The sequence below is a fragment of the Musca vetustissima genome, unplaced genomic scaffold (genome assembly GCF_032173495.1).
Source record: "Musca vetustissima isolate MV318-11 ecotype Yass unplaced genomic scaffold, APGP_CSIRO_Mvet_v1 utg92121, whole genome shotgun sequence".
Taxonomy (NCBI): Eukaryota; Metazoa; Arthropoda; class Insecta; order Diptera; family Muscidae; genus Musca; species Musca vetustissima.
In genome coordinates, this window is record NW_026883026.1 from 14,917 (window position 1) to 42,069 (window position 27,153).

At 36.4% G+C, this 27,153-nt stretch overlaps 1 protein-coding gene across 3 annotated transcripts; it reads right to left on the reverse strand.

Moving 5' to 3' along the window:
- On the reverse strand, positions 1-27,153 carry LOC133329767 (cyclin-dependent kinase-like 1). Of its 3 annotated transcripts, XM_061538231.1 has the most exons (8): positions 27,112-27,153; positions 12,570-12,590; positions 11,997-12,183; positions 3,112-3,397; positions 2,710-2,960; positions 2,512-2,607; positions 221-520; positions 1-144 (listed from the first exon to the last, which is right to left on the reverse strand). In XM_061538231.1, the coding sequence occupies exons 1-8, from the start codon at positions 27,150-27,152 to the stop codon at positions 1-3; spliced, it is 1,326 nt and encodes a 441-aa protein (XP_061394215.1). In that variant the 5' UTR covers position 27,153. The 3 variants fall into 3 exon arrangements, with proteins under 3 accessions (XP_061394215.1, XP_061394217.1, XP_061394216.1); XM_061538233.1 differs by lacking the exon at positions 12,570-12,590; XM_061538232.1 differs by lacking the exon at positions 27,112-27,153 and having other exon boundaries at positions 12,570-12,613.

Consider the following 27,153-nt stretch of genomic DNA (forward strand, 5'->3'; position numbering starts at 1 on the left):
CTATATAGTCGGTAGATGATGTTCCGATCTGGGATATAACGTTGAATGTTTATTCAGCGGCTGTAATTTGCCATAGTCTTGACTGTGATGTTGTGGATGATGGTGATGATTGGCTGTCAGTAGAGGAAGTGAGGTATTTGAAGTCTAGGAAAAAATAACAACAACAACATTGGAATAAAACAAATTCAAATTTCAAAATTGTGAAAATTTCCCCCCTCACCTTTGATTTATCTCTTCCCGTCGAGGCCACTGTATTCATCCCAGTGGCTTGAGCAGCAGCGGCTGCTGCCGCTGCCTGGGTTGTTTGTAATAATGATTGTGTCGCCTGTTGTTGTTGTTGCTGCTGTTGTTGTTGTAACATGTGTTGTTGCAGTAGCTGTTGTTGTTGTCTCAGTGTGGCAGCCTCCAGACTGTTCAGTGTTTCCATTTCCCGTTGTTTGGCAATATAGTCATCGAAATAGGAATGCTTGACCAGTTTTTCGCAAGGCCAACGTTTGGCGGGATCTTTGTCCAAACATTTCTGAAAAAGGAAATTTTTAGAATTAAAAAAAAAAATAATAATAATAAAAGTTTGGATTTCACACAAGGCGTGGATTTTTTAAAAAATATTTTTTCAAAAATCCACACAAGGCGTGGATTTTTTAAAAAATATTTTTTCAAGCATCCGCACAAGGCGTGGATTTTTTAAAAAATATTTTTTCAAGCATCCACACAAGGCGTGGATTTTTTAAAAAAAATTTTTTCAAGCATCCACACAAGGCGTGGATTTTTTAAAAACTATTTTTCAAGCATCCAAACAAGGCGTGGATTTTTTAAAAAATATTTTTTCAAGCATCCACACAAGGCGTGGATTTTTTAAAAAATATTTTTTCAAGCATCCACACAAGGCGTGGATTTTTTAAAAAATATTTTTTCAAGCATCCACACAAGGCGTGGATTTTTTAAAAAATTTTTTTTAAAGCATCCACACAAGGCGTGGATTTTTTAAAAAAATATTTTTTTTCAAGCATCCACACAAGGCGGGGATTTTTTAAAAAATATTTTTTTTCAAGCATCCACACAAGGCGGGGATTTTTTAAAAAATATTTTTTCAAGCATCCACACAAGGCGTGGATTTTTTAAAAAATATTTTTTCAAGCATCCACACAAGGCGTGGATGTTTTAAAAAATATTTTTTCAAGCATCCACACAAGGCGTGGATTTTTTAAAAAATATTTTTTCAAGCATCCACACAAGGCGTGGATTTTTTAAAAAATATTTTTTCAAGCATCCACACAAGGCGTGGATTTTTTAAAAAATATTTTTTCAAGCATCCACACAAGGCGTGGATTTTTTAAAAAATATTTTTTCAAGCATCCACACAAGGCGTGGATTTTTTAAAAAATATTTTTTCAAGCATCCACACAAGGCGTGGATTTTTTAAAAAATATTTTTTCAAGCATCCACACAAGGCGTGGATTTTTTAAAAAATATTTTTTCAAGCATCCACACAAGGCGTGGATTTTTTAAAAAATATTTTTTCAAGCATCCACACAAGGCGTGGATTTTTTAAAAAATATTTTTTCAAGCATCCACACAAGGCGTGGATTTTTTAAAAAATATTTTTTCAAGCATCCACACAAGGCGTGGATTTTTTAAAAAATATTTTTTCAAGCATCCACACAAGGCGTGGATTTTTTAAAGAATATTTTTTCAAGTATCCACACAAGGCGTGGATTTTTTAAAGAATATTTTTTCAAGCATCCACACAAGGCGTGGATTTTTTAAAAAATATTTTTTCAAGCATCCACACAAGGCGTGGATTTTTTAAAAAATATTTTTTCAAGCATCCACACAAGGCGTGGATTTTTTAAAAGCATCCACACAAGACGTGGATTTTTTAAAAAATATTTTTTCAAGCATACACACAAGGCGTAGATTTTTTAAAAAAATATTTTTTCAAGCATCCTATTGAGGATTGTTTAAGAATATCTATCACGTTGTATTGTGATTTTCCCAGAATAAATAGCGCCCTCTGTATGTGATCATGTTTGGTTCGCGTGTTTGCTTTTAATCGTTCTTGACTGTGAATTGTCATTGCTGGTGTCTTTGCTAAACTTATTGGAGCCACTAAGCCAGCAGATGGCGTTTCTGAGCAAACATAGGACCATATGGGGATGATGTGTGAAACCAATTAAATAATTGAAATCGAAACAGTCTGAGTATGTATTTAACAATTCACGGCTATGTATGGAGATTTTTTCTGTTGTTCGAAAATCGAAGGTTCATTACTATGTAGAGCCTCTAACAATATATATTTTTTTAATTCGTGCCTCCCTAATATTTCATTAAGTCAATATTTGATGAAATCTCATTTTCATTCGTCTTATAGTGAGCCACTATCCAGTTTACCTTACATTGAACCTCTTGTTATCAAAATTTCCAAAGGAAAACATTTCATGTCATTTCCATTTATGATGGAATGGTCACAACCTCTTCCTCATGCTGTTGCTGCCATATTTAGCCACTTACCTTTAGAAAATCGATGGTCAATGGATTTTGTAAGGCTTTTGCTGGCATTTTCTCTTCCAGAGTTTCCAGATTGGGTGGTACGGGTAGTGTGATGCCCTGCAAAAACCAAAAAAAAAAAAAAAAAAAAAACACATCATCGCATGAAAATAGGAAATGAAATTCGATTGTCAACGCTGCTGGAGTTCGCTGCATACCCACCTTGAAATACTCATTCTGGGCAAAAATCTGTATGTGCCTTGGCAGGAGATCACCCAACGTTTTGCGTATCAAATATAATTGATCCACATCACTGCGTCCCGGCCAGAGGGCTTCACCACGCACCAACTCGGCAAAAAGGCAGCCAATGGCCCAGACATCGACTGGCGTGCCATATTGGGTGTCACCCACCAGCAGTTCTGGGGCACGATACCATCGGGTGGCAACATAGTCGGTATAGTTTTCACCAGGACCTAGAACAGGAAAAAAAATCAGGGAGAAGAAAAAAATTGCGGAGTATAGTTTGGCCATCATTGTCATCACTTTTCAGGCAGGATGTACAAAAGAATGAAGTTGCTGTTCAGACACTTCGTCGGTTGGTCGTCCGTTCATTCTCATACTCACTTAGCATGCGAGCAAAACCGAAATCACACAGCTTCACTTGTCCCTGTGCTGTCAACAGAATGTTCTCCGGTTTGATGTCACGATGCAGGCAGCCCTGCTTGTGGCAATATGCCACTCCTTGTAACGTTTGATAGACGATTTGTTTGGTTAAATGCTCGGGACAGCCCTGCGGATGTCGTTCCAGCTCATGTAGTACCGTTAGTTCACAAAATTCAAATACCAAATGCAATCGTCGTTTGCGGCGAAATACTTCGAGCAGTGAAACCAAATTTGGATGTTTCAAATTCTAAATGACCAAATATTTGGATGCGAGAGACGATGGAGGAGGTCATGAAACGAAAAAAATAGAAGAAGAAAAAAAGAAGAGGAGTTAGTATTGGATAGTAATTTGTGTGTGTGCGGAACAGCATTTAATGACACGTATGCAGGAGGGTTGGGGAGGGACGAGAGATTGAAATAAAATGCGAACGGAGAAATGAAGTAGTCATTTCCAGCAGCAGAAAGGATAATAACAATGAAACTTAGAAACGTAAAAAGGAACATTATGACGTTTTGTGGTTGGTTGCTTGATTTGTAAAGGTCAGTTGTATGACAATTTGTTTGTTCGGGCCAGAAGAGAAATGTAATCTTCTTCAAAGGTATGGTAAATAAAATTAAAGGCTTTAAGAGGCAAGATTTGAATTTGTAGGAGTCTCATTTTTTACCTTAATGAGATTTAGAAGGCTCATATATGAGAGGGAATTTTTAAAAGTATTTTTAGGAGGCCTCAACATAGGCGAGGCTTTTTAAACATATGTTTAGGAGGTCTCAATATGAGCGTGGAGTTTAAAAATATATTTTAGGAGGATTCAATAAAAGCGTGGAGTGTAAAAATATATTTAGAGGTTTCAATACGAGCCGGGTGTTTTAGAAATGCTCCAGATGGCCTTGAATTTTTAAAAATATGCTTCGATCGACGCACAAAGGTCTACATTTTGTAAACATATTTTTTATTATAGCTCCAAATTATAAATTTTTTTCGAAGGTCTCACAAAAGTGCATCTTCTATAAAAATATTTTTTAGAAGTGTTCCACATAGTCGTGGATAATTTTTAAAATAGATTTTTATTCATGGATTTTTTAACAGAAAAAGGCTTGTGTTATGATCTTCCTCCGAATAAAGAGCGCCATCTATATTCGATTATGTTTTGGTTTGGATCTTAGCTTATTATCGTCACGGCTATAAATTATTATTACTTGTGTCTTTGCTAAACATAGTCAAAGACATAAAAGTATAAAGATAGGACAATCGATACGTAAACAATTCCCAACAGATGGCTTTTCCTCTGTTGTTACGATATCATAACAACAGAGCGAACACTATTAAACGTTTTTAGTGCTATATCTTAAGCTTATAAAATGAAAACATATATTTTGAGTGCAGACCTGTGATTTTATTTACATTTTATACAGACATTTTCGCGTATTGGCGTTTTTATTCTTAACATGCCTCTGTTATACCTGATTCCCCCTGGATATGCTTTCATAAACTATTTTGTCAATATACATTTTGTCGAGTCTTTATGATTTCTATGTCTTTGACATAGTCTAGCCCCTAACGCAGTAGGTGGCGTTTCTTAATGAACATAGGGCCGATATGGGACATGATTTGCGAAACCAATTAATAATTGCAATTAATTAAAATAACACAAAGATATTTAAAATATTTTTTTTTTTCAGAATCCAAAATAGCATGGATTTCTTAGAAATATTTTTTCATGTTATTATACCCTACACAACTATGTTGTCAGGGTATTATAGCTTTGTGCAGCCCCAAAAGTTTGTAACGCCGCGAAATATTGGTCCTAGACCCACCTTTAAGTATACCGATCGTCATATCTCGACTAGATGAGTCGATCTAGACATGTGTGTCCGTCCGTCCGTCTGTCCATTATAATTTGTAAACACGATACAGGCCACAGTCATGGACCAATCTTCACGAAATTTTGCATGTAGGATGGGTTCTGGCCAATGAAGACCCCTATTTTTGGGAAAGATCGGTTAATATTTAGGGAATGAAATGGACCAAATACTAAATTTTTGTCCGTTTTTCTGGTCGCTCCAGAGGCCGCAATAGTGGCCCGAACATCGTGAAATTTTCCATGGAGACGGGGATCAGACCAAAGAATAAGCATGCCTGTTTTCATAAAGATCGACCAATATTTAGCGGGTCAAATGGACCCGTGTGTGAAAAATGACAAAATTTTTATTCTATAGTATATATATTTACCCCTGAAGGACATAGGCCCGAAAAGTTTATATTATATCCAAGAGGAGTGGTTGACCTTTAAATTGCTACCAATTATATTGTTGTATGTGCTCGGATGTGGGAGTTACACCTAAATATTTACAGGTATCTCCGTATTCGTATATTATTTAGTAACCCATTATCACTCTACAGAGGGGAACTATAGCGCTGATCGCTTTGAAATGTTCCATGAGGTTTCAGTTATGGTCAAGGACAACGCCTATAATTTTCGGTGATGACCAGATAATAATTTTGGAATGAAGTGGACCGAAAACTTTTTTTTTGTTATTTTCGAGTCGATCTATAGACTACAAATGAAAGCCGAACATCACAATACATCCCACGGTGAAGGGAATCTGGACAATAGCAGTACTGAATACTCGTAATATTCGAAAAATATGTCAGTGTAAGGACAATAGCTGTACTGAACAATAGCTGGACAATAGCTGTACTGAATACTAGTAATATTCGGGAAATATGTCAGTGTAAGGAAGAGGTGCTGTTTACCTCTAATCGGGTAAGAGGGTGCAAATATCACGGAGGGTGCAAATATATCGGAATATACATCCGCAGAAAATTTGAGTTCCGTGGTAGTTGTGTAGGGTATCGTATGGTCGGCCCCGTCCGACTATACTGCTCCGCTCACTGGTTTTAGAAATGCGTTGATTTTTATAACCTACACAACTATTTTGTCAGTGTTTTATAGCTTTATGCAGCCCCAAGAGTGTGTAACAATTTAAATTGCACCAAATTTAGTACACAGTAGTACCAATTTCAAAGCTTCCTATATACCCCAATCCAACACCTCCACAGTAATCCTAAATCCAAGTTTCAGGATTCCAACTCCATAGGTTCACCCACAATTCAAATTGTACCAAATCCTCCTTCTTATCCCAAACCAACACCCCCACAGTGATCCTAAATTCAGGATTCAGTTCACTCACAATTTAAATTGTACCAAATTTAGTACACAGTAGTACCAATTTCAAAGCTTCCTATATACCCCAATCCTACACCCCCACAGTATTCCTAAATCCAAGTTTCAGGATTCAAACTCTATCAGTTCAACCACAATTCAAATTGTACCAAATTTAGTACACAGTAGTACGAATTTCCAGGACCCCCTACTTACCCCAAACCAACATCCCCACAGTGATCCCAAATCCAAGTTTCAGGATTCAAACTGTATCAGTTCACCCACAATTCAAATTGTACCAAATTTAGTACACAGTAGTACCAATTTCCAATCCTGCCTACATACCCCAACCTTACACTACCAACGTGATCCTAAATCCAAGCTTCAGGATTCAAACTCTATCAGTTCACCCACAATTCAAATTGAACCAAATTTAGTACACAGTAGTACAAATTTCCAAAACTTCCTACATAACCCAATCCTACACCTCCACAAATCTAAATTTCATGATTTCAATTCTATCGCTTCACCCACAATTCAAATTGTACCAAATTTAGTACACATCAGTACAAATGTCTAAAACTTCCTACATATTTCAATATTACACACCTCAACAGTGACCCTGACTCCAAATTTCATGATTCTAGCTCTATTGGTTCACCTAAAATTTAAATTGTACCAAAATTGTACCAAATTTAGTACTCATAAGTATTAATTTGTTAAACTGAATCCTGACTCTAATCCTATATCCCTGCAATGATCCTAACTCCATATTTCATTGTTCCAGCTCTATCGGTTCAACCAAATCCAAATTGTACCAATTATAGTACGATTTAGTACATTTCGTACACATAAGTAAACATTTCCAAAACTATGTACATATCCCAATCCTACACTCCGACGGTAATGTTACTTTCAATTTTCAAGATTCCAGCTCGATTTGTACCTCCAATAGAATTTTTAGCAAATATAGTACCATACAGTACTTTTTGTACACATGAGTACACGCTTTCCAAACTCTCCTCATATAGACCCTACATCTCAACGACTGTGTAAACGATATAGTCGTCAACGAAAAGTAGGGAGTATAGTCGCCGAAGTTGTCGTCAACGACAACATCGCTTACCCTGTCGCTCAAGTTGTCTTGCATTGTTTTAATCCACGCCTTGCATAAGGCCTCATATTTTTTTAAACCCACCCCTTGTATAAGGCCTTCAAAAAAGACATTAAAAAAAACCAGCGAGGAACGAAGTAAAGTCGGACGGAACCGACTATATGATACCCTTCACCACTTTGGGTATTTCAGCAGATGAATCCTAGCAGACGTCGCATTTTTAAAGGACCAGTAAAATGAAATTGGATCCATAAACATGTCATTCTGCAACCGATACTAAATGTTTCATTTCTTCAGATATGGAAGCTATATCGAAATCTGAACCGATTTTCTCGAAACTTGACACAAATCATTCTAGATCTAATACATTACGCTGTGCCAAATTTCGTGCAAATCGAAACATATATAGGGACTTTGGTGCTCCATTTTCATTAAATCGGACATAAATATATATGGGAGCTATATCTAAATCTGAGCCGATTTTCACGAAGCTTAGCACACATCGTTCTAGACTTAATTCAGAACGCTATGTCAAATTTCGTGCAAATCGAAAGATATATAGGGACTTTGGTGCACCATTTTCATTAAATCGGACGAAAATTTATATGGGAGCTCTATCTAAATCTGAACCGATTTTCAGGAAACTTAAACCACATCATTCTAGGTCTAATTCATTACGCTGTGCCAAATTTCGTGCGAATCGAAACATATATAGGGACTTTGGTGCACCATTTACATTAAATCGGGCGAAAATATATATAGGAGCTATATCTAAATCTGAGCCGATTTTAAGCAAACATAACACATATAATTCTAGACCTAATTCATTACGCTGTGCCAAATTTCGAGCAAATCGAAAGATATATAGGGACTTTGGTGCATCATTTACATTAAATCGAACGATACTATATATGGGAGCTATATCTAAATCTGAACAGATTTTCAGGAAACTTAACACACATCATTCTAGACCTAATTCATTACCCTGTGCCAAATTTCGTGCAAATCGAATGATATATAGGGACTTTGGTGCACCATTTACATTAAATCGGACGAATATATATATGGGAACTATATCTAAATCTGAACCGATTTTCTCGAAACTTAACACACATCATTCTAGGTCTAATTCATTACGCTGTGCCAAATTTCGTGCGAATCGAAACATATATAAGGACTTTGGTGCATCATTTACATTAAATCGAACGATACTATATATGGGAGCTATATCTAAATCTGAACCGATTTTCACGAAACTTAACACACATCATTCTAGGTCTAATTTATTACGCTATGCCAAATTTCGTGCAAATTGAATGATATTAAGGGACTTTGGTGCATCATTTACATTAAATCGGACGAAAATATATATGGGAGCTATATCCAAATCTGAACCGATTTTCACGAAACTTGACACACATCATTCTAGACCTAATACATTACGCTGTGCCAAATTTCGTGCAAATCGAAAGATATATAGGGACTTTGGTGCACCATTTACATTAAATCGGACAAAAATATATATGGGAGGTATATCTAAATCTGAACCGATTTTCAGGAAACTTAACACACATCATTCTAGGTCTAATTCATTACGCTGTGCCAAATTTCGAGCAAATCGAATGATATATAGGGACAATGGTGCACCATTTCCTTCAAATCGGACGAAAATATATATGGGAGCTATATCTAAATCTGAGCCGATTTTCACGAAGCTTAGCACACATCGTTCTAGACTTAGTTCAGAACGCTATGTCAAATTTCGTGCAAATCGAAAGATATATAGGGACTTTTGTGCGTTATTTACCTCAAATCGGACGAACCTATTTATGTGAGCTATATCGAAATCTGAACCGATTTTCACTAAACTTAACACACATCACTATAGACTTAATTCAGTACGCTGTGTAAAATTTCGTGCAAATCGAAAGATATATAGGTGATTTGGTGCACTATTTACCTAAAATCGGACGAAAATATATATGGGAGCTATAACTAAATCTAAACCGATTTTCACGAAATTTAACACACATCGTTCTTGACTTAATTCAGTACGCTATGTCAAATTTCGTGCAAATCGAAGGATATATAGGGACTTTGGTGCACCATTTATATTAAATCGGACGAAACTCTATATGGGAGCTATATCTAAATCTGAACCGATTTTCACGAAACTTAACACACATCATTCTAGGTCTAATTCAGTACGCCGTGCAAAATTTCGTACAAATCGAAAGATATATAGGGACTTTGGTGCACCATTTACATTAAATCGGACGAAAATATATATGGGAGCTATATCGCAATCTGAGCCGATTTTCAGGAAACTTAACACACATTATTCTAGACCTAATTCATTACGCAGTGCCAAATTTCGTGCAAATCGAAAGATATATAGGGACTTTGGTGCACCATTTACATTAAATCGGACGAAACTATATATGGGAGCTATATCTAAATCTGAACCGATTTTCAGGAAACCTAACACGCATCATTGTAGACCTAATTCATTATTCTGTGCCAAATTTCGTGCAAATCGAAACATATATAGGGATTTTGGAGTCCCATTTACGTTAAATCGGACGACAATATATATGGGAGCTATATCTAAATCTGAACCGATTTTCACGAAACTTAACACACATCATTCTAGGTCTAATTTATTACGCTATGCCAAATTTCGTGCAAATCGAAAGATATATAGGGACTTTAGTGCACCATTTACATTAAATCGGACGAAAATATATATGGGAGCTATATCTAAATCTGAACCGATTTTCAGGAAACTTAACACACATCTTTCTAGGTCTAATTCATTACGCTGTGCCAAATTTCGTGCAAATCGAAACATATATAGGGACTTTGATGGACCATTTACATTAAATCGGACGAAAATATGTATGGGAGCTATATCTTAATCAGAACCGATTTTCAGGAAACTTAACACATATCATTCTAGGTCTAATCCATTACGCTGTCCCAAATTTCGTGCAAATCGAAAGATATATAGAGACTTTGGTGCACCATTTACATTAAATCGGACGAAACTATATATGGGAGCTATATCTAAATCTGAGCCGATTTTCAGGAAACTTAACATGCATCATTCTAGACCTAGTTCATTACACTGTGCCAAATTTCGTGCAAATCGAAAAATATATAGGGACTTTGGTGCACCATTTACATTAAATCGGACGACAATATATATGGGAGCTATATTCAAATCTGAACCGATTTTCACGAAACTTGACACGCATCATTCTAAACCTAATACATTACGCTGTGCCAAATTTCGTGCAAATCGAAACATATATAGGGACTTTGGTATACCATTTACCTTAAATCGGACGAAAATATATATGGGAGCTATTTCCAAACCTGAACCGATTTTTACGAAACTTGACACACATAATTCTAGACCTAATACATTACGCTGTGCCAAATTTCGTGCAAATCGAAACATATATAGGGACTTTGGTGCTCCATTTTCATTAAATCGGACGAATATATGTATGGGAGCTATATCGAAATCTGAACCGATTTTCACTAAACTTAACACACATCACTATAGACTTAATTCAGTACGCTATGTAAAATTTTGTGCACATCGAAAGATATATAGGGACTTTGGTGCACCATTTACATTAAATCGGGCGGAAATATATGTGGGAGCTATATCTAAATCTGAACCGATTTTCAGGAAACTTAACACATATCATTCTAGGTCTAATTCATTAAGCTGTGCCAAATTTCGTGCAAATCGAAAGATATATAGGTGCTTTGGTGCACTATTTACCTAAAATCGGACGACAATATATATGGGAGCTATATCTAAATCTAAACCGATTTTAACAAAACTTCGCAGACATCAGTCTGGACCTAATTCCGAACTCTGCGCCAAATTTTGTCTCAATTGGACAAATATTGGGAGTTTGGTGAATTATTCACATAAAATCGGACGAAACTATATATGGGAGCTATATCTAAATCTGAACCGATTTCAAGAAAACTTCGCACACATAAGCATAGACCTGATTCAGTGCGCTGAGCAAATTTTGTACAAATCGGGCAAATGTTGAGAGTTTGGTGCATCATTTACCTAAAATCGGACGAAAATATTTATGGGAGCTATATCAAAATCTTAACCGATTTTCTCCAATTTCAATAGGGTAAGTCCTTGGGCCAAATAAGTGAACTATGACAAATTTCATCAAAATCGGATCATAAATGCGACCTGTACTTTGTTAACAAAAATACATGGACGGACACACCGACATGCATAAATCGACTCAGAAAGTGATTCTATACATATTCTCAATAGGAACCCTGGGTCTATTTCGATTTCTTTTGCCTGTTACAAACATATGCTCAAAGACATAATACCCTGTACCACAGTGTGGTGAAGGGTATAAAAATCCACGCCCTTCTTAGGCCTCTAAAAAATAATTTTTTGAAAAATCCACGCCTTGTATAAGACCTTGAAAACATATCATCATCCACGGCTACGGTGAGACCTCCAAAAAATATTTTCTGTCAAAGACCCTATGTTCTTCGATCTACTGTCTTACCTTTAATAGTCGTATCTCTCTTAAAGCTATTTTCCTTATTGCCGGATCATCTTCAGACTCTACAAAACGTTTGACGGCAACCAGCTGGCCTGTCTCACGATCTCGACATTTATAGACGACACCATAGGAACCTTCACCCAATCGACTGAGTTTTTCATAGCGATCCATTTTGCTGCTACCCTGAGGCCTGTGAAAATAAAGAGGAAATATTATTATGAGGATATCGGAAAGGTATTCAAGGACCTAAGGTAAATTTTTTTCTATAGAACAAAATCGATCACAGGAACCTGAGGCCAATTTTTTTCTCTTAAAAAAATCTGTCTCGGGACATTATAGGAAAAAAAGATTGACTCAGATTCCTGAGGCCAATTTTTTTCTATAAAAATCTGTTTCAGGACACTATAGAAAATAATGATAGTCTCAGGTTCCTGAGGCCAATTTTTTCTATAGAAAAAAAGAAAGCCTCAGGTTCCTGAGGCCAATTTTTTTTCTCTCGGAAAAAAATCAGCCTCAGATTCCTATTTTTTTTTACAAAAAAACTGTCAAAGAGGATCTCATCCTCATCCGGCATACCTTAAACTCAAACATTGACCTCTAATGAGATTGGCACGTTTCATATTCGGTTGGCGTTTATTTTCGAAGTTGAACAAAGGAGGTGGTATGTTTTCGGGTTGTTGTTGTTGGTGGTTAGTTGTGGTGGCAAGGATGTTAATGATGACGGTGGTGGTGGTGGTAGTGGCAGTGGTGGTTATGTTGATGAAGCCAAAAACGATGTTGTTGTTATTGTTGTTGTTGTTGCATTAATGAAAAGAATGAGAACAAATATTTACAAAAGATGACGTTGTTGTAGTTGTTGTTGTGTCGTTTATGGTGGTTATTGTTGTTGTTGTTTTTTTATCACATAATGAGCGGAAGGTTGAATTGACTGATGAATGGTGTGTCATGGTAGATAAAAAAATAGAGTGGCGTTAGTGGGTGTTTGGTTAATAATTTTAAAAACACTTCGGAAAATTCCTCAGGGCCCTGAGGCAGATTTTTTTTTATAAATAAAAATTGCCTCATGACATATGAGGCTAATTTTTTTCTATAGAAAAAAAATTTGCCTCAAGATTCTGAGGCTCACTTTTTTCTATGAAAAAAATTTGCCTCAGGACACCTGAGGTTGACTTTTTTCTATAGAAAAAATTTGCCTAAGGACATATGAGGCTGACTTTTTTCTATAAAAATATTTGCCTCAGAACACCTGAGGTTGACTTTTTTCTATGAAAAAAATTTGCCTCAGGACACCTGAGGCTAACTTTTTTCTATAAAAAAATTTCCTTCAGGACAATTGAGGTTGACTTTTTTCTATGAAAAAAAAAATTGCCTCGGGACACCTGAGGTTGACTTTTTTCTATAGAAAAAATTTGCCTCAGGACACCTGAGGTTGACTTTTTTCTATGAAAAAAATTCCTCAGATCTCTGAGGACACTTTTTTCTATGAAAAAAATTTGCCTCAGGACACCTGAGGTTGACTTTTTTCTATAGAAAAAAATTGTCCTCAGGACACCTGAGGCTGACTTTGGATGGCCTCCTGAGGATGAATTTTTCTTCTTTATATTTTTTTACATTTCCACTATTTTTTTAAACATTTTTTTTCACAAAATTCACCTTTCCGATTATCGAATATGAGAAAAAAAACTTTTTGTTTTTATTCGAAACGCAAACTTTCTTCCTTCATTGTCACTGAAAAATATTAATCCGAATGAGTGAATGAATCGAATAACAAGACCACTGGAACATACATACATCAGTATGTATGTATGTGCTTGTGTATTAATGGTCATAACTTTGTTGCCATGGTAATGGTCATTTAATGGTCATGGTGACCACCCGGTTTATAATTTTATGGAGGGGTGTTCCTGGACAACATTGTAAATAAATATCGAAGGCAAATAAAAAAAGGACATCGGTGAGGATAAGGCGTGGATTTATTAAAAAAAATATTTTTTCAAGGGTCCGTCCATACAAGGCGTGGATTTATTAAAAAATATTTTTTCAAGGGTCCGTCCATACAAGGCGTGGATTTATTAAAAAAATATTTTTTCAAGGGTCCGTCCATACAAGGCGTGGATTTATTAAAAAATATTTTTTCAAGGGTCCGTCCATACAAGGCGTGGATTTATTAAAAAAATATTTTTTTAAGGGTCCGTCCATACAAGGCGTGGATTTATTAAAAAATATTTTTTCAAGGGTCCGTCCGTACAAGGCGTGGATTTATTAAAAAATATTTTTTCAAGGGTCCATAAAAGGCGTGGATTCATTAAAAAATATTTTTTCAAGGGTCCGTCCATACAAGGCGTGGATTCATTAAAAAATATTTTTTCAAGGGTCCGTCCATACAAGGCGTGGATTTATTAAAAAATATTTTTTCAAGGGTCCATACAAGGCGTGGATTTATTAAAAAATGTTTTTTCAAGGGTCCGTCCGTACAAGGCGTGGATTTATTAAAAATATTTTTTCAAGGGTCCGTCCGTACAAGGCGTGGATTTATTAAAAATTTCTTTTGAAGAGCCACGACAAGGCGTGGACTTATTAAAAATATCTTTTGAAGAGCCACGACAAGGCGTGGACTTATTAAAAATTTCTTTTGAATTGTTCATCACCCGTTGGAATAGTGAGCTGATATGCGCCGCGAGTATACCCATAAGAACTATAGAAAAAGGGTTGAGGCGTCGGGTTAGTTGCCCACACTCGGAAAACCCCTCCTACTATGAAAAAGCAAAAAAAAAAAGAAAGCAAACGTATAAAGGACCACGATCTGCGAATCTGCACTTGGACACTGCGCCTGTTCTGTTCGCTTTGGCGGAAGTACTCAAGAAGTACAAAGCCGATATTGGAAAGGGACAGGCGTAAGTAAATCAGACGATTACGCCCTGTATTATAGCTGTCACGAATTGAGACATGAATTTGGCTGCGGATTTATGGTCAACAGGAGAATAAAAGACCTAGTCTCCAGATTCACTCCAGTAGATGAGCGAATTTCTATAATTCGCATAAAAGCGAAGTTCTTCTACATCAGTCTTATTTGGGCCCATGCTCCGATCGAAGACAAAGATGAGCAGACCAAAGGCATATTTTACGAGCGCCTAGAAACAACATATGACCGTTGCCCTGGCCATGACACTAAAATTCTGCTAGAAGTTTTTAATGCAAAAATCGGAAGGGGAAATATATTTGGTCCCACCGTCGGAAAATTCAGCCTCCATGAAGACACATCCGACAACAGCATAAGGTTGATTGACTTCGCGACAGAAAAAACATGGTAGTTACCACCACCAGATTCAAGCATCTCGATATACATAAGGCCATCTGGATTTCTCCCGATCGAACAACGAGAAATCAAATTGATCATGTTGTGAAAGATGGAAGGCATTCATCCAGTGTATTGGACGTTCGATCGATCCGAGGCGGCGAATATCGATTCGGACAACTACCTTGTAGCAGCCAAGGTTCGCACTCGTCTTAATGTTGCAGCAAAGATGCGATCAAACACAACACGGAAACTCAAAGTCGAAAAAACTGCAAACACAACAGGTAGCAGAGGCCTACTCCGCTGAACTTACCCACCTGCTTGACGAAAGCACTTCTTGTCCCGATAAGAGTATAGAAGCACACTGGCAAATAATTGGCAACTCCCTAGAAACTGCAGCAAAAGCAACACTTGGGTACCAAAAACCACCACCAAGAAATCCTTGGTACCATCGGGAGTGTCGTAATGCTACTGATGTGAAAAAACGCAGCATATAGGGCAACCCTGCAGACAGTAGCTACACGTATTGCGATGGAGAATTGTCGGAAGAAAAAAAAGAGAGGAGAAGCGTGTTTTCAGAAAAAAAGGAAAAAACTAGATAAACATGAGCGTGAGCAAATCGAGATGCACAGGAGTCAGCATGAAGTCCGGAAATTTGACCAACAAGTAAAACAACAAACGGAAAGCTTTGGTGCAGGTACATCCTCCTGTAGAAATGAAGAAGGAAACCTGGTGAGAGATACAGACAGTGTTCTGAGGATCTGAAAGGAGCATTTTGAAAAGCTTCTGGTATCAAATAGTGGCGGTGAAGAGGATACCCCAGAACCAATAATAGATGAGGGTATAGAATCTATACCACCTAGCCAAGATAAAGTCAGAATAGCTATCAATCCGCTGAAGAATAATAAAGCAGCAGGTGTCGATGGCCGAACTATTCAAGACTGATGGTTAGATGCTGGTCAGGTGCATGCACCAGCTGATTAGTACAATTTGGCTAAAAGAATGCATGCCCAATGAAAATCTGGTCAATGATAGATTTGTCAGGTCTGAAGCCTCATTGGTATGGTCCAATAATGTCATTGACCATTGGCTTCAATCGTTCACACAGCACACTCGACAGCCCTGTATATGCGATGGGAAGGAGACATATACCTCTATAATTGGCACATATCGTCTTGTCTCTTTTTTTGTGCACGGGACGCATCTCTTGTGCACGGGACGATATGTGCCAATTATAGAGGTATATGTCTCCTTCCCATCGCATATACAGGGCTGTCGAGTGTGCTGTGTGAACGATTGAAGCCAATGGTCAATGACATTATTGGACCATACCAATGAGGCTTCAGACCTGGCAAATCTATCATTGACCAGATTTTTACTCTGCACCAAATCTTGGAAAAAAAACCCACTAAAAACACATCGACACATACCACCTATTTGTCGACTATAAAGCCGCATTCGACATCCCTATCCGTTCAGAGGTGTTTAAAGCCATGTCGGCATTTGGCATTCCTGCAAAATTAATACATCTATGCAGGATAACTTTAAGTGCCACAAGGTCGGCAGTTAAAGTCGTAAAGGACCTCTCGGAGCCCTTTAATACCGAACGAGGATTCAGACAAGGTGATAGTTTGCCGTGTGATCTTTTTAACATTCTGCTGAAAAATGTCATACGAGACGCAAATGTGAACAGAAATGGCAATCTGTACACCAAACAACACCAGTTACTCGCCTACGCCGATCACATCGATATAAAGGGTCGAACATTGAGAACGGTAACATTTACCTTTGAACAAATTGAGAATGAGTCTGCCAAAGTGGGTCTGGCAGTAAAAACGGCGAGAAGACCAAGCTGATGATATCGACGCGCAAGACGTCCAGTAGACTCGGACCAATTGTGGAACTTGAGAACTACAGCTTCGAAGTAGTTAAAGATTTTATATACCTTGGTACCGCCATAAATAAAACGAATGACATCAGTTTTGAAATTCCGAAAAGGATTGTGATGGCCAACAGATGCTACTATGGTCTAAGTAAGCAGTTTAGAAACAAGGCCACCTCCCGCCAAACCAAACTCACACTCTACAAGACGCTGATACTACCCGTGCTGTTATATGGATCTGAAGCATGGGTACTTGCGCAAGCAGATGAGACAGCTCTTGGGGTGTTTGATAGAAAAATTCTCCGAAAAATCTATGGGCCGATCTGGGTCGTCGATGAATATCGGCGTCTAATGAACCACGAGCTTTATAATTTATACGCAGACATCGACATAGTCAGTCGTATTGAGCTACAGCGACTACGATGGCGAGGCCATGTTGTGCGAATGAATGAGGATGCCCCAGAATACGTAATGATGGTACACCGCCGTAAATAAAACTAATGACATCAATTTTGAAATTCGGAGAAGTATAGTGTTGGCCAACAGAGGCTACTATGATCTAAGTAGCCAGTCGTATTGAACTGCAGTGACTAAGGTGGCTAGGCCATGTTGTGCGAATGAATGAGAATGCCTCCAGCTCAAAAGGCATATAAAAGCGAGCATACTGATGGTTCTCCCGTAGAAGGGGAAGGCCCCGAATCAGATGGAAAGACCAAGTAGAAAACAACATCTTGAATTGTGGTCTTTCAAATTAGCGGAGATGCGCACAAGACCGACGTGCTTGGAAATCTTTTTATACCCTCCACCATAGTATGGAGGGTATATATTCTTGATCAGGATAAAATTCTAAGACGATCTATCCATGTCCGTCCGTCTGTCCGTCTGTTGTAATCACGCTATCTTCTAAAGGAATTGAGATAGGGTGCTGAAATTTAGCATAGGGTTGTCTTTTGTCTGCAGGCAGGTCATGTTCGAAGATGGGATATATCGGTCCTGATCAGGGTAATATTCTAAGACCACCTAGCCATATCCGTCCGTCTGTTGTAATCACGCTATCTTCTAAAGGAATTGAGATAGGGCGCTAAAATTTTGCATAGGGTTGTCTTTTGTCTGCACGTTCGGTCCATGTTTAGGCATGGCTCCCATATAAGGATACCCCCCAATTTTCGGTATTTTGGGGTTCTTGAGCGCGTTTTCAACCGAATTTTCTAAAAATTGGTACATTGGGTTCCTATTGGGTACTAAATGTCTCCACAAAATATTATAAATATAGGTCCATTTTTTCTGGTAGCCCCCATATAACGGTACCTCCTAATTTTCAGTATTTTGTAGGGTTTTGATGGTATTTTTCCACCGAATTGGCTGTAGTTTAGTATTTTGAGTTCTTAATAGGTTCCAAGTATCTCCACAAAAAATTATGAATATAGGTCCATTTGTTCGGGTAGGCCCCATATAAGGGTAACCCCCAATTTTCGGTATTTTGGGGTTCTTGAGTGCGTTTTTCAACCGAATTTGCTGAAATTTGGTACATTGGGTTCCCATTGGGTACTAAATGCCTCCACAAAAAATTATAAATATAGGTCCACTTTTTCTGGTAGCCCCCATATAACGGTACCTCCTATTTTTCAGTATTTTGGGGGTGTTGATCGTATTTTTCCACCGAATTGTCTGTACTTTAATATTTTGAGTTCTTAATAGATTCCAAGTATCTCCACAAAAAATTATGCATTTAGGTCCATTTGTTCGGGTAGGCCCTATATAAGGGTAATCCCCAATTTTCGGTATTTTGGGATTTTCGAACGCGTTTTCATCCGAATTCGCTGAAATTTGGTATATTGGGTTCTTTTTGGGTACCAAATATATCCACTAAAAATTATAAATATAAGTCCATTTTTTTTTCTGGTAGCCCCCATATAAAGGTACCCCCAAATTTCGACATTTTGAGGTTCTTGAGCGCGTGTTTCAACCGAAATCACTGAAATTTGGTATTTTGTAGCCGTATATGAAAACAAATCTCCCTACCAAAAATTATTAATATTCGACCCCTTTTTGGGGTAGTCCCCATATAACCCCATTTTTTATATTAATATAATTATCTGATTTTTCCGCGTTTTGGGTTTGGTTCTAACACTCTGTTGTAATCATTTCACCTGCGGAGCATAGCGAGATAAATAGTAGAACGTAAGGTTCGATAATGAACTATAGCCCGCATTTAGACCTAGCCCCTGGGTGGAGGTTCCAGAAGGAGTGGACCGATATTCCCCATCTTCGAATTTAAATAAAATTAGGAAGAAATAGTAGGATGGGTAAAGATTGGATGAAATCTAAATTTTTTGAAACTAATTTGGACCAAAGAAACATGGGGTCTAGAACCAATATTTCGATGATGCACATTTGCACCGTGTTAAAGTGTATACACCCTCATTAGCCATAAAGCTGAGGGTATAATTAGCCATTAAAAAATCTGAAATTTGTATTATGATTTACATAATCGGTTTGTAGAAGTGTCGGTATAGGTCCACTTTTTGGTATGTTCCCTATATTTTCATTTGTAGTACCTGCCAATATATCTATGGTGGAGGGTATCCAAAGTTCGGCCCGGCCCTACTTAACGTTTTTTCACTTGTTTAAGCTCGGCCTATGGAACAACCGTTCTGTAACAAGCCAGCTAAGTAAGTAAGTAATGTGGTTATGTTCTCACATTTTTTTTGAATTTTTCAAAATCAATTTTCATTTCTAATTTAAATAATTTTTTTTTTGTATCAAAATTTTCCAATCACTTTTTTTTATTGAACACTCTGCACCAATGACGTCTTAACTATTACGTTTCCAATCTATAACTCACTCAATTGAATTGATTCACATTTAATTTGACATGACAACAACCACACAAAAAAGGATAACAAAAAGGAGTAACAAAGGATAAACCACCGGTGGAAAAAAAAACATAAAAAGTCCCGAAAAACAGGAGACGGATACTTGCCCCATGTCTTTACCCAATATGAGACACCATCAACCGAAAATATCCATCGAACCTTCAATCAATCAATATTGATACTGAAATTGTTGGCTTGAGGACTCGCCGATAGTGGTCTAATGTCTAGAAATGTTGCTGCAAACTGACAACCTTTGACATCCGAAGTTTCTACACGAAATAGACAAAAAATATGGCAAACAGACCGTTGTGGGTCTGGTTGGCTGGCGAGAATGACTGAGACAAATGACAGTCAACAATAAATGACAACAAAGAAAACGGGCAAAAATAATAAACATATAGTCAGGGAAAAACTATTTATCTTAGTTGACAAAAAGGAACCGATAAACAGCAGTTAAATGTCAGTCAAGGATGTGGAAGGAGGATTTTTATTTTCTCTAGAGAATTTCAACCTTAAAAACCATGGAAAAATATTCTTAAAAAAATTAGACTTAATTTAGTACCCTATACCAAAATTCATGCAAGTCCAAAGGTATATAGGGTCTTTGGTACACCATTTACCTTAAATCGAACGAGAATATATATGGGAGCTATATCTAAATCTGAACCGATTTTCAGGAAACTTAACACACATCATTTTAGACCTGATCCATTACGCTGTGCCAAATTTCGTGCAAATTGAGAGATATATAGGGACTTTGGTGCACCATTTACATTAAATCGGGTGAAAATATATATGGGAGCTATATCCAAAATCTGAACCGATTTCCACGAAACTTAACACACATCATTCTATATCAGAATTCATTACGCTGTGCCAAATTCCGTGGAAATCGGACGAAAATATATATGACAGCTATATCTAAATCTGAACCGATTTTCAGGAAACTTAACACACATCATTTTAGACCTGATTCATTACGCTGTGCCAAATTTCGTGCAAATCAAAAGATATATAGGGACTTTGGTACACCATTTACCTTAAATCGGACGAAAATATATATGGGAGCTATATCTAAATCTGAACCGATTTTCACGAAACTTAACACACATCATTCTAGACCAAATTCATTACGCTGTGCCAAATTTCGTGCAAATCGAATGATATATATAAGGACTTTGGTGCACCATTTACATAAAATCGGACGAAAATATATATGACAGCTATATCTAAATCTGAACCGATTTTCAGGAAACTTAACACACATCAGTCTAGACCTAATTCATTACGCTGTGCCAAATTTCGTGCAAATCAAAAGATATATAGGGACTTTGGTGCACCATTTACATTAAATCGGGTGAAAATATATATGGGAGCTATATCTAAATCTGAACCGATTTTCAGGAAACTTAACACACATCATTTTAGACCTGATTCATTACGCTGTGCCAAATTTCGTGCAAATCAAAAGATATATACTTTGGTACACCATTTACCTTAAAGGAAAATATATATGGGAGCTATATCTGATTTTCAGGAAACTTAACACACATCATTCTATAACTAATTCATTACGCTGTGCCAAATTTCGTGCATATCGAAAGATATATAGGGACTTTGGTACACCATTTACATTAAATCGGACTAAAATATATATGGGAGCTATATCTAAATCTGAACCGATTTTCACGAAATTTAACACACATCATTCTAGACCTAATTCATTACGCTGTGCCAAATTTCGTGCAAATCGAATGATATATATAATGACTTTGGTGCACCATTTACATAAAATCGGACGAAAATATATATGACAGCTATATCTAAATCTGAACCGATTTTCAGGAAACTTAACACACATCATTCTAGACCTAATTCATTACGCTGTGCCAAATTTCGTGCAAATCAAAAGATATATAGGGACTTTGGTGCACCATTTACATTAAATCGGGTGAAAATATATATGGGAGCTATATCTAAATCTGAACCGATTTTCATAAAAATTAACACACTTCATTCTTGACCTAATTCATTACGCTGTGCCAAATTTCGTGCAAATCGAAAAATAAAGATGCTTCGGTACACCTTTTACATGAAATCGGACGAAAATATATATAGGAGCTATATCTAAATCTGAACCGATTTTCACGAAACTTAACACACATCATTCTTAGACCTTATTCAGTACGCTGTGCCAAATTTCGTGCAAATCGAAAGATATATAAAGACTTTAGTACACCATTTACCTTAAATCGGACTAAAATATATATGGGAGCTATATCTAAATCTGAACCGATTTTCACGAAACTTAACACACATCATTCTAGGTCTAATTCATTACGCTGTGCCAAATTTCGTGCAAATCGAAAGATATATAGGGACTTTGGTACACCATTTACCTTAAATCGGACGAAAATATATATGGGACCTATATCTAAATCTGAAGCGATTCTCACGAAATTTAACACACATTCTAGATCTAGACCTAATTCATTACGCTATGCCAAATTCCACGCCTTGTATCGACCCTTGAAAAAATATGTTTAAAAAAATCCACGCCTTGTATGGACCCCTGAAAAAAATATGTTTAAAAAATTCACGCCTTGTATCGATCCTTAAAAAAAATATATTTTTAAAAAATCCACGCCTTGTATAGACCCTTGAAAAAATATGTTTAAAAAATCCACGCCTTGTATCGACCTATAAACAAATTAATTAAAAATCCTCTGCTATTTCTCCTTCTTGCCCTACAGGGTGATTCCGCAAAATCCTCAAATACTTGACCAATAATTGTTTACCACTTAATCCTCATCACTCTTTTTCCCGACCTCCCACTTCAATCGCCTACCAAAAAAATTATGCAGACTAATTCCCAAGAAAAACAGCTTACAGAGAACTGGTAAAGTGCCAGCACTAGCTACTTGAGCCCCGATTGGTGGTGCTGGTGGTGCTGTTGAGTTAATCGACCCACTAAGTATTGGGTATTAAATGTAATCAAGTCAACAAAAGAAGAAATGACACAACGAAAAACAAGTTACAGAATTGCCAGTCACAAAGAAAAAATACCGCCAAATACGAATGAGGCTTCAAAGGAGAAACGTCGATAAGCTCAACGGGAGGATTATTGTAATTATGATGACTGAAAGAAAACATGAAAGCAAGAAAAAAGGAAAATATTTTCAAAGAATTATGCACATATTTACATGGCGTGCATATGTATTTGTGTGGGTGATTGTGTTTTTGTTGTTGTACAACATGTCCACAACAACAATAAATGTAATTACAGAAACTTCAAAGGAAAATCGTAATCGTTACTGGTGGAAATTTTTTTCTTTGAGTTTCGGTAAATCTAATATTAATTGAAATCCCGAAATTATCAATATGAAATATAGACAATATTGGGGTGTTACGAAAAAAATATTTTGTAAAAATTCAGCCTACCAAAAGACCGTAGATTTTTATACCCTTCACCACAATGTGGTACAGGGTATTAGGTCTTTGTGCATATGTTTGTAACAGGCAAAAGGAAACATGGTTCCTTTTGAGAATATGCATAGAATCACTTTCTGAGTCGACTTACTCATGTCCGTCTGTCCGTCCGTCTGTCTGTCCGTCCATGTATTTTTGTGAACAAAGTACAGGTCGCATTTATTTGGCCCAAGGACGAACCTTATTGAAATTGGGAAAAACCGGTTCAGATTTAGATATAGCTCACATATATATTTTCGTCCGATTTAATGTAAATGGTGCACCAAAGTCCCATATATCTTTCGATTTGCACGAAATTTAGCACAGCGTACTAAATTAAGCCTAGAATGATGTGTGCTAAGTTTCGTGAAAATCGGTTCAGATTTAGATATAGCTCCCATATATATTTTCGTCCGATTTAATGTAAATGGTGCACCAAAGTCCTTATGTATCTCTCAATTCACATGAAATTTGGCACAGCGTAATGAATTAGGTCTAGAATGATGTGTGTTAAGTTTCGTGAAAATCGGTTCAGATTTAGATATAGCTCCCATATATATTTTCGTCCGATTTAATGTAAATGGTCCACTAAAGTCCCTATATATCTTTCGATTTGCACGAAATTTGGCACAGCATAATGAATTAGGTCTAGAATGATGTTTGTTAAGTTTCCTGGAAATCGGTTCAGATTTAGATATAGCTGCCATATATATTTTCATCCGATTTAATGTAAATGGGGCACCAAAGTCCCTATATATATATTTCGATTTGCACGAAATTTGGCACAGCGTAATGAATTAGGTCTAGAATCAATTGTGTTAAGTTTCGTGAAAATCGGTTCAATTTTGGATATAGATTCTATATATATTTTCGTCCGATTTAATGTAAATGGAGCACCAAAGTCCCTAGATATCTCTCTATTCGCATGAAATTTGGCACAGCGTAATGAATTAGATCTAGAATGATGTGTGTTAAGTTTCCTAAAAATCGGTTCAGATTTAGGTATAGCTCCCATATATATTTTCGTCCGATTTAATGTAAATGGTGCACCAATGTCCCTTTATATTCTTCGATTTGCACGAAATTTGGCACAGCGTAATGAATTAGGTCTTGAGTGATGTGAGTTAAATCTGAAATCGGTTCAGATTTAGATATAGCTCCCATATATATTTTCATCCGATTTAATGTAAATGGCGCACCAAAGTCCCTAAGTATCTTTCGATTTGCTCCAAATTTGGCACAGCGTTATGAATTAGGTCTAGAATGATGTGTGCAAAGTTTCCTGAAAATCAGTTCAGATTTAGATATAGCTCCCATATATATTTTCATCCGATTTAATGTAAATGGCGCACCAAAGTCCCTGTATATATTTCGATTTGCACGAAATTTGGCACAGCGTAATGAATTAGGTCTAGAATCATGTGTGTTAAGTTTGGTGAAAATCGGTTCACTTTTGGATATAGATTCTGTATATTATCGTCCGATTTAATGTAAATGGTGCACCAAAGTCCCTATATGTCTCTCGATTCGCATGAAATTTGGCACAGCGTAATGTATTAGGTCTAGAACGATGTGTGTTAAGTTTCTTGAAATCGGTTCAGATTTAGATATTCCTTTTATATCTGACCAAATGAAAAATTTAGTATCGGTTGCAGATTGACATGTGTATGGATCCAGTTTCATTTTACTGGACCTTTAAAAATGCGACGACTGTTAGGATTCATCTGTTGAATATACCCAAAGTGGTGAAGGGTATCATATAGTCGGCCCCGTCGGACTTTACTACTTTCCTTACTGGATTTTTTTTTAATTTGCGTACCAAAAATACTCTATAGAAAAATCCACGCCTTAGAGTAGTCTCTGAAAATATTTTTTTAATAAATCCACGCCTTAGAGTAGTCTCTGAAAATATTTTTTAATTCATTCACGTCTCTGAAAATATTTGTTATCATGTCTAGGCCTGTCCATGACCTGGTCACGCTATTATTGATGACCCATCGATATGACATGACAAATTACACTTTAATTAGTATTTGTATCCAATGATAATCACGAATCAATGCTAATCGAAATAATAGGACAAGGCCAGATCAGAACCTTCAATGCTTGCCAGATGTGTTCAAGGATAATTTGGCTGAGGATATCTAAAAGTAATTTTTAGTGGCATACCATTAGGGGTGGATTTTTTAAAAATTATTTTTGGGGCATACATTCAGTCCTGGATTTTGAAAAATTATTTCTTTCTTGTGGCATACCATTAGGCGAGGATTTTCTTAAATTATTTTTTCTTGTGGTATACCATTAGGCGAGGATTTTTTAAAAATTATTTTTTCTCCTGTGGCATACTATTAGGCGTGGATTTTTATTTTTTTTCTTGTGGCATACCATTAGGCGAGGATTTTTTAATTTTTTTTTCTTGTGACATACCATTAGGCGTGGATTTTTTTTAAATTATTTTTTCTTGTGGCATACCATTAGGCGTGGATTTTTTAAAAATTATTTTTTCTCCTGTGGCATACCATTAGGCGTGGATTTTTTAAAAATTATTTTTTCTCCTGTGGCATACCATTAGGCGTGGATTTTTTAAAAATTATTTTTTCTCCTGTGGCATACCATTAGGCGTGGATTTTTTAAAAATTATTTTTTCTCCTGTGGCATACCATTAGGCGTGGATTTTTTAAAAATTATTTTTTCTCCTGTGGCATACCATTAGGCGTGGATTTTTTAAAAATTATTTTTTCTCCTGTGGCATACCATTAGGCGTGGATTTTTTAAAAATTATTTTTTTCTTGAAGCATACTTGGATTTTTTAAAAATTATTTTTATTTCATGTGGCATACCTTTAGGCGTGGATTTTTTAAAAATTATTTTTATTTCTTGTGGCATACCATTAGGCGTGGATTTTTTAAAAACATATTTTTTCTTGTGGCATACCATTAGGCGTGGATTTTTTAAAAATTATTTTTTGTGGCATATCTTCAGGCGTGGATTTTCTAAAAATTATTTTTTGTGGCATATCTTCAGGCGTGGATTTTTTAAAAGTTATTTTTTGTGGCATATCTTCAGGCGTGGATTTTTTAAAAATTATTTTTTGTGGCATATCTTCAGGCGTGGATTTTTTTAAAAATTATTTTTTGTGGCATATCTTCAGGCGTGGATTTTTTTAAAAATTATTTTTTGTGGCATATCTTCAGGCGTGGATTTTTTAAAAATTATTTTTTGTGGCATATCTTCAGGCGTGGATTTTTTAAAAATTATTTTTTCTTGTGGCATACCATTAGGCGTGGATTTTTTAAAAATATATTTTTTCTTGTGGCATACCATTAGGCGTGGATTTTTTAAAAAATATTTTTTTCTTGTGGCATACCATTAGGCGTGGATTTTTTAAAAAATTTTTTTTCTTGTGGCATACCATTAGGCGTGGATTTTTTTTTAAATTATTAATTTTCTTGTGGCATACCATTAGGCGAGGATTTTTTTAAATTATTTTTTCTTGTGGCATACCATTAGGCGTGGAATGTTTTTTGAAGCATTGTGCACTTTTTTTTTATCAATTTTCGGGTAGGTCCATGTTTTCTTCATAAAATCTACGCTTACCTCCTCAAGGAAAATATCTTCGAAAATTCAAACATTTTCATT